This window comes from Elephantulus edwardii, unplaced genomic scaffold, assembly GCF_000299155.1.
Source record: "Elephantulus edwardii isolate Elephantulus edwardi_28Jun2011 unplaced genomic scaffold, EleEdw1.0 scaffold00044, whole genome shotgun sequence".
Lineage (NCBI taxonomy): Eukaryota > Metazoa > Chordata > Mammalia > Macroscelidea > Macroscelididae > Elephantulus > Elephantulus edwardii.
This window is the reverse complement of record NW_006399794.1, coordinates 5,138,901-5,150,726: the sequence shown is the minus strand read 5'-3', so window position 1 is coordinate 5,150,726 and position 11,826 is coordinate 5,138,901. Positions and strand designations below refer to the sequence as shown.

At 39.1% G+C, this 11,826-nt stretch overlaps 1 protein-coding gene across 2 annotated transcripts in view; it reads left to right on the top strand.

Moving 5' to 3' along the window:
• The window catches only part of ZNF143 (zinc finger protein 143), a 37,041-nt gene extending 29,298 nt beyond the window's left edge, over window positions 1-7,743 (top strand). Inside the window, exons 12-15 of one of the 2 annotated variants that reach the window (XM_006885425.1) lie at window positions 1,209-1,357; window positions 3,548-3,709; window positions 6,015-6,161; window positions 7,239-7,743. In XM_006885425.1, coding sequence (XP_006885487.1) covers window positions 1,209-1,357; window positions 3,548-3,709; window positions 6,015-6,161; window positions 7,239-7,322 — 542 coding nt within the window. In that variant the 3' untranslated portion in view covers window positions 7,323-7,743. The remainder of the gene's footprint in view (window positions 1-1,208; window positions 1,358-3,547; window positions 3,710-6,014; window positions 6,162-7,238) is intronic. The other variant, XM_006885426.1, reaches the window with a different exon arrangement.
• Window positions 7,744-11,826: the final 4,083 nt, after the last annotated feature.

Here is an 11,826-nt window from a genome sequence, read left to right as displayed (position 1 = left end):
TTAGGGCTGTTGTGCATAGGGTCGCTATGAGTCGCAAATGACTCGATGGCACATAACAACAACAACATTCTGTTTTTAATCATAACACTGAAAATAGTATATGGCTAGATATTACAAGAAATGCTAAATGTTTTCCATTAGGAAGTAGGCATTTTCAGTCTTATAATAAGTTTTCCTTTTCTAATCTTCCCCAGTCTCTTCTTAAATGCTAACTCTTTTGAAGGGGCGGGGGGGGGGGGCTATGTGTGTGTGCATAAGAGAGAGAGAAAATATATTTTATTTTTTAAAAAGGAAGAAAGTGAAACTAAGATTCTTTATCCAGTAAAGAAATAAATACATTTGTTTTCTTTTTTTCTCACGGGATCCCTTGGCTTTTCTGTTTCATTGGAGTAAAGGTACATAGTTTGGAGTCGAACAAAAAGACATGAAATAATTATTATGGAAATTACACCATTTAAAGCATATGTCATGTTAGCCGCTGACTTTGAGAAATGCTCTTGAATGTGCATATCAGGTCCTACTTTGGAAAAGAGGGAAAACGTATTTGGAGAGATTACTAATCCTCCTGGTTGCCAAGTATAAGAGAAATGGACTGTGAAATTGCTGTTTACTTGCTAGTTCTTTATAAAGTATAGACCTTGTGGGAGTTTCTGTTCTGTTGCTAGTATAATGATTAACATTACCCCTGATTATATGACATTGCATTGTCTTTGCACAATGATGTCATTGTGTACTAATGGCTTGGAATTGCTTGAGTTAAAGACTAAGTATTTTAGTACTGCAGGCTGTATCTACAAACCATTCAAGTTTTGTGGTTAATGTTTATGAAGTTTATCACTTTTAAAATCTCTTTAAATGAATGCAAGACTTTAGTTCATACTTATCTTTTGGGGTAAGCTCTTTGCCATTCTTCTTGTACCATTCTTCCCCTTCTTGGCCTTGACAAACACCACAGTATCATAAAATCACTCCAACTGAGAGAACATAAGCATTTTTCCAGAATGAAAAGATTTGATGATGGATCTAACTTGACTTTGTGGGGAGGTAGAGGGAGTTGTGAAAGAGATGCTTGGAGCTATTTTCATTATTTAAAATATAATGCATATACATTTAATTTATATTATTTTATCTTTAATATTTAAAATATCATCTCTTTTTAAAAGCTTATTAGTTAACCAAATAAATGATTCTTTTTTTTTTTAAACCAGGTCAAGGTGAAGATGTTCTTAAAGGGCCCCAGATCACATATGTTACAGGTGTAGAAGGAGAGGATGTTGTGTCTGCACAAGTAGCCACAGTAACCCAGTCTGGGTTGAGTCAGCAAGTTACACTCATATCCCAGGATGGGACACAGCATGTAAGTAGTCACTAAAAGCCAAGTGAATTCAGCAGTACCTCTCTGAACCTCGACTTATTTGGGGCAAAGATCTGCCTTAAATGAACTTTCCGTGTGATTAGTTTTAGCTTGTTGGACTGAATAAAACAAGTGAAACTAAAGTTAATAATGTATGAAAAAAAAACCACATTGGTATAACACTTAGAAAAATAACTTTTGGTTTTACAATATGCAGAAATATGTTTATGATATGCAGTTTATAAAATCTTATAATGCGTGTGTTATTTTTGTATAGTACAATTAATTTGTTCTTTATTTTGGTGACTATCAACATGCTGATGTTGTCTGGGAGACAGAATATATTAAAGATTAGGAAAATACAACAAATTTTCATCCTTTTTATTCCTCCCCCAATTTGGGCATCACTAATTCTGCATGGTGAGGTGCTCTGGTGGCCTAGTGGATAAGGAGTTGCGTTGCAGACCCAAAGGCAACCCATTTGAATTTACCTGATATTCTGCTGGAGGGAGATGGACAATCCCCTCTTGTGCAGTTTCTAGTCTCTGAAAACCTGCAGGAGGGTCAGCTGTGAGTCATTTCTGATTTCCTAGCAATGGGTTGATTTGTTGAATTCTACATGGTACTCATTTTTCACAACATACAGATCCAATTTTAATTCAGCATCCCTTGCAGTATCCTAAATGATGAGGCCATATCTTTCTTAAGAGGCAGACTATTTTTTTCTTAAATCATTTTAGTATTTACCAGTCTGCAACCTACCTCTGTATCATACACTCATGGTTCCCCTGACTGTTCAGAATGAGTGTACTCTCCTCTTCATGGCTTCTCTATCTCAGTGTCACATTTCCCCTAAACTTTCCCATTTTCTTGAGAAATTAGATTCCATTCCATTTATTTAATCAGTGAAACTATTGAACCCTTATTGAAGCATCTGCTACATGCCTGACATTTGGTAGAAAAGTCAAGGGAAGGCAATCTTACCATCTTGTAGGAAAGAAAATTTATTACTTGAATGATGCTTTCTCAAAAAAAAAAAAAACACAAAATAACAACGACCCAAGTATAAGATTAAGACAACCACATGGTATACCATGCTGGGAATGAAAAACAGTAAGAATGGTGCTGCATTCATAGTTAAAAAGACAATTTCAAGTTCTGTCCTAAAGTATAATGTTGTGAGTGATATGGTATTATTCATAGAAGGGAGCTCTGTCTGTACTGCGATCCCAAAGCCATTTGGTTCAAATCTACCAAATACACAGTTCCAATCCACTAGTGGCTCTGTGGGAAAAGGATGGGCAGTCTCCTCCAGTGTGATTAATGTCCCTGAAAACCCACTGGAGGGTCAGCTATGAGTTGGTTCTGACTCAGAGATAAACAACAATGGCAGCCCAGAAGAAATGATGTTTACTGAAGGATTCTTTTTTTTTTTTGTGTGTGTGTGTGTGTGTGTGTGTGAGTGTACCGTCAAATCAGATCTGACTGGTACAGGAGGAGATTGTCCCTCATTTTCCCGGCAGAGCATTTGGTGGATTCGAACCATGTGCCTCTGGGATTGTAGTTGCAGCTCCTTGCCACTAGGCCACCAGCGCTCCCTACTGAAGGATTCTTGACTGCTTCGTTGAGAATGTCAGTTGGGTCTGGAAGAATTTTCATGAGCTCACTAGGCGGAGTCAATGGAAAGGCAAAGTCATGAAATTTTAACAATATGCAAATGACTGGTCATGATTGAAGTGCATAATGCTGCTTTGGAAATAATGGAAGATGAGTTTAGAGAAAGGGTAGAAGCCAAATCATGAGGAAGAAAACAAACATGTAAGAAGTCTGAGCTGAAGATGAGGTAACTAGTGAAGATTTAAGCAGGAAGACACATGTACATGTGTAAAAAAAGGCAGCAAGATTGAGTGATGGTTATGGAGACCCTGGGCTAGACAACTAGATTTAATTCATTCAGATTAATTCAGCAATTAGAGTACTTAATTCAGAGGAGAGGAAAATAAGAGTCCAAATTAATAGTTGGTATAGAAAGAAGGAGATGCATTTAAGAAATACTCTATTTTTCTGAGGACCTGAAAGAGTTTATTGGATCTCATGGAGTGTATTTATACAAAGATTAGGCCCAGTCCATAGTAAAGATTGACACATGTAACAGGAAATACTGACTTAATTGTAAAATGCATTCTGTTGCAGGTCAATATATCTCAAGCTGACATGCAAGCCATTGGCAATACTATTACTATGGTAACGCAAGATGGCACGCCCATCACAGTCCCTGCTCATGACGCAGTTATCTCTTCAGCAGGAACACACTCTGTTGCCATGGTTACCGCTGAGGGTACGGAAGGCCAGCAGGTAACTCATTTTTCCAGATTATCTATCAATCTATATGTCAAAACTGTTTCATAGATATACAGTGTACACCAGATTGGTTAAAAACAAGATATACAGCATATTAGTTAAGCACATGATCCTCAGATTGAATTCCAGCTTTATAACTTCTTAGTTGCTAATCCTGTTTAACCTGAGTTTTTCATCATTTATTTGTTCTGTGTCTGCATCAAAACCAACTCCTAGCCGACCCTCCAGCAGGATTTACTTTATGTAGCATTTTGAATACGTAATATAGTTACTTGGTTCAACAATCAAAAACCGTGTGGGTGTTTGCTTCAGCATCATATGTGCTAAAATTGGAAAGATACAGAAAGGATTAGCACGGCCCTGAACAAGGATGACACACAAATTTGTGAAGCATCCATTTAAAAAAACACCAAAACCTTATATAGAAAAGTCTTTTCTCAACTGTTTAACTCTTCAATTATCAATAAACAGAGGTCTGTAGAAGGCCATAGTGGCCCTGCTCCAAGTGGTCCGCTGCTCCCGCAGCTCACCACATTGTCTCCGCCTCTGCCGCCAACTTGGATCTCCAAAAAGTCTTTTCTCCATCAACTTACTTAACCCCATAAATAATCCACTTTTATTAGTTTCTTATATATTTTTTCAATGATTCTTAAGCCTTTACAAGTAAGTAAAATATATAGTTATCTTGCTTTTTAAAACAAAAAATGGTAATGTGAACACACTGCCTAAGGTTACTATAGAGTAGGAGACTAAAGTTTCTCCAGAAATATGAACAGGTCAGATCTTTTACAAATAACACTCAGTGAAGAGAGAGGAAGAAAAAAAATGTCTGTAGAGATGGATGTAACCCATTATTATTCTTTTCTTTCAAGAAACCCCTCCAGTTCTTACCTGATTTTGGTCACACTCTAGTGCCTTCAAATACTTAATTTTCCCTGGGTTTTCTTCAGAGTTTGTCATTGTTGTCTGCAGGAGAATTATTCTACTGTATGTTTTTTAATTATCACTGTACTGAAATATATTTTTGTTACTAAATTATGGACTATAATTGGAATTTGCCATCTCAAATATAAATTCACTCAAACTCATTACTGTTCAGTCAAACCAACTTGTAACCTACCTTCCTGCAGGTTTTCAGAGGCAGTAAATTGCATGGAAAGAGATTGCCTGTCTTCCACAGAGCAGCTGATGGCTTCAGAATGCTTGCCTTTGGATTGGCAGTGCAGCTCTTTACACACTAGGCTGCCAGACCTCCCTCATAGTAAATATATTCATTTAAACACAGAGACTGTAACCATGGGCATGAGCATATTAGAGATGATAAGGATGGCAAAGGATAGGGCAAGATTCAGATCCTGTTTTCAGAGGGTTCCTTTGAGTTAAAATGAATTTGAAGGCGCTTAACAACAGAAGCTGGATGAAACAAAGGGCTCTCCCTGGACCTGCTCACTGAATTCAGGAGCTGTGGTGGCTTAGGGTAAAGAGTGGAGGTGTCAGCACAGAGATAGGCACATGGTTCAAATCCACCAGCTGCTCCATGGGAGAAAGATGGGGGCAGTCACCTCCCATGTGACTCAGTGTCTCTGAAAACCTGCTGGGAGGTCAGCATGAATTGATTCCAGTGAATGATATGCACCGTAAAACAAGCCTCTTGAACTGTAAGAAAACAAATTGGCTTTCTAAAGACAAAAAAAGTAACATTACTAGTAGATTCATGAACAAGAAACATTTGTAGTTTATAAACCACTAAAACTCTTTTAACTCTTCTGGCTAGATGCTGCAGAAAGAATATGAAAGGATTTCTTGGAATTTAACATGGGAAATGAATACTGTAAAAGTTACTGCTTGTCATTAATACTGCTTACTGGACCATTCTATTTTTCCTGGTTAATATGAATTCTGAATTTAAAAAGAAATCCAAGAGAAAATAGTATCTAACCCACCATTAGTAATAAACAGATAAAATGTAATTTGTTCAGCCTAGTCTCTCCTGGCTAAAGGAGTCTGGTATTGCACATCTCCTTGTCCAGTGATCTCTACCACCTCCCTTTTCTCAGAGCTTTAATTTCTCTCAAATGAGAGCAAGCGGAGTCCAAATTAGACATTATATTAGGCCTCTTCTGTAGTTAGCCTCTACATATCTGTAGTCAAAAAAGGGGAGGGGGTTGTTGTTGTTGCTGCATGTGTGTTCTTGTGTGTATGCTCTTTTTAATTTGAGTACATTCTTTCCTGTTAAATGGTTTTTAATCTATTTAAATCATATACCTAATCCTTCATACATTTTTTTATTTTGCTTAAGGTTGCAATTGTGGCTCAGGATTTAGCAGCATTCCATACTGCCTCATCAGAAATAGGACACCAGCAGCATAGCCATCACCTAGTAACCACAGAAACCAGACCTCTGACCCTAGTGGCGACATCCAATGGCACCCAGATTGCAGTACAGGTGAGTATAGGGACAATGTCCTCAGTCAACTGCATTGTCACTCAGTTTTCAACCTCATACACTGTTCTTTTTGTACAGCCTTTACATGCAACATGACATGAAATTATCTGTGTTATCTAAACTGCTTTAAGGAAATACCTGTATTTTAGGTTTTCCTTAGAGACTTAACATTTTGTCCTCTTATTTTTTTCATATTCTAGAGGAATTTGTAGCAAGAACAAAAACCTAAATGTATGCATCCTTTTGTGTACCTACACAGCCACATTTACTCTAAAAGGGCTGGGATTAGCAAGATCCTGTAAAGCAGTTAAGAAACAACTCCTTGAGGGGGAAAACCTAGTGTAACCATAGACTCTAAATTAGTTGGCCTAGAATCCCTGTACAGTTCATTTGTACAATGGGGAATGTCAAGAAACTAGAAAGTTGTACTCTCTGGGCAGCATCATTGGTTTTAAATAGAAAATCAGAATCCTAAGGGAGCTCTGGTGGCCTAGTGGTAAGAAGCTGTACTGCAGTCCCAGAGGTACGAGGTGTGAATCCACCAAATGCTTTGCTGGAGAAGGAGGAGATCTCTCCTCCTGAACCAGCCAGATCCTATTTGACAGTACATACACACAAAAATTAAAAAAAAACCCAAACACCCAGAATCCTAGATGTTTGGTGAAGATTATTTATAGGCACTTATAATCACCTCTCCTTTTGGAGAATTTTTTTCATGGTTTACTAATAAATGAATTAGGTGAGAATACACTCAGGAAAATGCCAACAGTTGGTTTTACTTAGTTTACATATACAAAAGGAGAAGACTCAGGAAGTGTCCCAAATGCTTATTTCCATTAGTCCTAGTGAGTATCATTTGTCTTTTTTTTTAGTAATTTTTTTTCTCTTACATGTGTGAAGAGTTTATAAAAATCCCAAATAAAGAAACAGTACTATTCTCTGCAGGTATCTTTGTATTTTAATAATTACATTGGCATCATCATTAATAATTAGATGACCATCAGAATTACAGCAAGAATTTACAGAGATTTGTCCCTATCTTCACTGTGTTGGATTTATGTTTCTATTCTGTTTCAGCTTGGAGAACAGCCATCTTTGGAAGAAGCCATCAGAATAGCATCCAGGATCCAACAGGGAGAAACGCCAGGGTTGGATGATTAATCCTCAGAACAAAAGAGCAATAAAGCAGGAGGAGTCTTTCGTCTTCTGGCAGCAGAGATCCACGATGCCCGGCCCCGGAAAATTAGAATTTTTCCATTCCCTGATGTACTGTACACATTTTTACACAAGAATGGAGAACATTTTACTCTCCACACTTTTGTGTATATAACTCTTTGAATAGATTCCCAAATGGAATGTGTATGGGAAGTATGAAATTAGGGCACTGCAGTAAATTTTCATGTTACTCTTCTATCAGCTTACAAACTCCTGGAGTCTACATGTAAGACCACTGCAGTTTTATGGAGTATTATGATGGATTTTTAACTTAACTGTGAAATGTCAAGGGTTCTATACATCAAACAATCATAATTCCAAAAGCCATCATGGATAATAAAGAATGTAAAGCCTTCAGATATTTCCCTCAGATAATAGAGTGTCTGCAGTTTTTGTTCTACTGTATACTTGTCCATTTTTATTTGTATCTCACAGTTGAAGACTATGCATTTATGGTTTCCCATTCCTATATTAAGTACCAACTCTACAAAATTAAATGCTAGTTATACTAGCATTACATTGGATAATGTATAAAATGACAAGTTTTGGTTATTTAAAATTAAAACGTTAAATCCAGTGCTCTGGTTCTGTTAAAGATTTTACTTAGTGTTCCATTTTTTTGTTACTGTTTTTTTAAAATAATGAACTATGATAGTTTGACCACAGACTGGTCCCAGGATAACAGTGCTATAATTAGAAATGGTTTTACTCATATTAGGCTAATGGGTTGGTCTAAATTATTTATTTTTGTCTATGTACTTTTGTTTTAAAACTTATTTACCCAAAAGTTTATTATTTTGAATACAGCAATTTTTTAAATGTTACCTCTATATATTGGTTTTATTACATTGGTGTTGAGGGGTGATGGTATATTATGTATCAAGCACAGAAAACTTTTACATACATTTTTATGCAGTCCACACAAAAATATATGTGGTATATGGGCTGGAATCCAGGTTGGAAGTTGTCTGGAGCAGCCAGATTTTACAGAAGTTTTGTTTTCTGGTTCTGGTGAGGATTAGAGTGGAATGTTTACTCACTATTGGGTGTGATATGATTTTATTTGGCCTCCTGTTTAAAAATGCATTTGGTCAGCAGTGTGGGGCTGGAATCAGGATTGGAAGTAGTCTGGAGCAGTAGTGTGTTAATTATACAAAAAAGACACTATATGACACTAATGTGTCAAATACAATAATGGTTACCCATGGTGGACAGAGTTTGGAGCTCCCTGATAAAAACAAGCTTGGAAGCAGGAGTGGCATCCACTTTGGAAATAGCTTGCCTCCAGAAACTATGTACATGGAGAAACAAAGTTATACAAGCATTCAGGTCTTTCATTCAGAAGGTCACTGTGAGTCATCTACGACTCGACAGAACCTAACAACAACATATGGCATTTACTATCCTCTTTTATACATGAGGAAATTGAGCGTTCAGAAAGATACAGTGCCTTTCCCAGGCCTTAGAGCCACAAAATGTAGAGGTATGAGAAGCTGGATTTTCTGTCTCCCAAGTCCAATGTGTGGTGTCCCTTTGCCACAGCTGCCTGTAAGTGATTGATGTGGGGCAGAGATTCTCAGGAAGAGCTTTGGCGATGATTGCTGCCTGCCTAATAATCTGAGCACTTGACACTGTCGCCTGAAGTTCCACACGGGGCCACCAAAATGGTTAAGAAGAAAAGGATGAAGGACTCTGTCATGAGCAGCAGCCACCCCTGTCGTTCACTGCGTTATTCACCTAACTAGCTGAAACTGGGCTGGTTTTCTTTCTCATTTGCTAGTTTGTTTTTTGTTTTTTGGTTTTTTTTTTTTTAAAAAAAAGGTGTTTCATTTAGTATTTTCATCTTTTATCTTTGAAGTCTTGCTATAAAAGGGTTTAGTCATTTGAAATGAGAAACACTTAAGGATTGGTTGTTCTCTTCAAAGCCCTTCATAGATATTTAACATCAGAAATGGCCTTTAGTCATCCACAGACTAGTATGCATTCTTTTTTTTTTTTTGTAAATTAGATTGTACTTTATTAAGGGTGTAAAAATATTTCTTGGAGAAAGTGCTCCTTGGAGGCAAAAATGACGAAGCTTCATCTCATATACTTTGGCCCTGTTGCCAGAAGAAGCTGTTCTTTGGGGGGGAGGGGGGCGACATCATGCTTGGAAAGATGGAAGGTCAGCTGGAGAGCAAGACCTTCAACCAGGTGGAGTGACAAAGTAACTGCAGCACTAGGCTTGAGTATGTCAGATGATGAGGATGGCACAGTATAGGTCAAAGTTCCAATTTGTTGTGGGTCGCTAGGGGTTAAGAGTCCACTCAATAGCAACATTTGAATCGTCAAACGTCAGACGAGGCTGGAGCAGGTGATGCAGGCGAAGATGCCTGTGGTGATATCCACGTAGGTGATCCTGCACTGGACACACTCAAAAGTAGTGGCGGTTCCCACCCTGGCTGTAGCCAGCCAACTCCAGCACCTGGAGACACCACACCTCTGGGGCTGCCTGTCTCTTGACTTCCACCCCTACCACCTACCCCGCCACCAGGGCCATGGGCCGTTCTTCACAGCCATCAACATCGCTGTCGCACTCACTCAGACCGTTACCTCTTCAACCACTGCCACCTTTCCGCCTCCTCAGCCACCTCCAGACGCTCAGCTCCCCTGATCCAGTCTTGACAAGACCTTTTAAACACAGGCAGGACTCCCAGCCAAACCTCACAAGGACTGACAAGGTAGATTAGAAGAAAAGTCATATCAGCTCCAACCTCCTGGTCCACAGCTGGAGTGTTAACAGGGAGCTTCCCGCAGACCTAGCCTTCACTGCTCCCAGCCAGGCCTGCTTTGCCTCCTAAATGCAAGCTGTCCTACTCTCTTGACACTTGATACTTGTCTCTCTCTGCTCCTCCCAAGTTCTTTCTTCTTGGCCCTGCTTTGGAGACCTGGTTAGGTCAGTTTGGACTATATGGTGGGACTAATAATCCCATAGAAGTAAAGGAAATGTCTTCCTGAGAACAGGGAGACTGCTGGTTACCCCTACCTGCCTTCCTGGGATTAGGACCTCAAGTGCCAGCAATGTGGTGTATTGACCCAAGAAAGACTACAGGCAGTATGCTGACAGTGGCTATAACCCTCGCCTAGTTAAATTGGTGTGGGATCTCACAGTACAGGACAGGAGAAGAAGTAAAGCCCCTAAAAGGCATTTGATAAAACAGGAGTGCAATTGAGCAAATGCAGTTTGAGCAAATGAGCCAGTTGGAGCATATTGAATGCCATCAAATCTACAATTCTTCATGACTTTATGAACAATCGAGCTGATCTTTGCCTCCTCACACACTCCAACAAGACCATAGTAGCATTCACTAAGTTAATCCATCTTTTTAAGGGGCTTCTCTTTCTCTGGCCCCTCACCTTTCCAGCATGACTTTGAGGACTGGCACCTCCTGACAGCACTCCCAAAGCATGAGCTATTTGGGGGGTGGTGTCCATTGGAGCATAGCCTTCTGCAATATGATCCAGAAAATGCTCAAGCCAAACCTCTGGGTCCAAGAAAAACATTCTCACTCTATAACAGATACAATCTGACCTCCTACAAAGAAAAGCAAACTCCGTACTAGAATTTAGGAACTAGAAGGATTTGGCTTCCTTTGTACTATGTAACTGCCAGGACTTTGTAACACCCACACCCACCCCAGGCCATCAGAGGCAACTTTGGACAGCCTCCCATCTAGTCAAGTGATTTGTAAAACCATGTTCTCAGCACTCAGATTGACTAGATTCCATTTATAAACCGAAACCCCAGAATCAACTTCTATCAAGTCAAGGTTCATTTCAAGCAACCCAAAGGATATATTTATACTTCCCTCTAGATGGCAGTCTGGAGACTAACGAGTGTCTGATACAGGCCATGGTCTTTGCCATTACTTGCTATGCTTCAGAGAGCTGGACAATGACTAGGAATATAGGAAGGAGAATTGATGCCTTTGAGCTGTGGTACTGGAGAAGAGTATTGAATATACCAGGGACTGCTAGAAGAACAAACAAGTTCATCCTAGAGAGGGTAAAGCCAGGCTACCCCTTGGAGGCAAGGATTCTGAAGCTTCGCCTGACATACTTTGGACATGTTTCAAGGAGGGACCAGTCCTTGGAGAGGGCCGTCATGCTTGGGAGGGTGGAGGGACAGCACAGGAGAGGAAGACCCTCTTTGAGATGGATTGATTCAGTGATTGGGGTAACGGGACTAGGTGTGTTGGAAACTGAGATTGGCAAGGGATAGAGCAGGGTTTAGGGCTGTTGTACACAGGGTCCCTATGAGTTGCAAGCAACTCGACGGCACATAACAACAACAACAACATAGTTTTCCAAAGACTAAGTTTGTTTTTGGTTTTTTTTCTGTTTTTTTTTTCTTGCTTAATTATCATCTTTATATTTTTTTTAAATTATTACATTTTATTAGGTTTTTTTT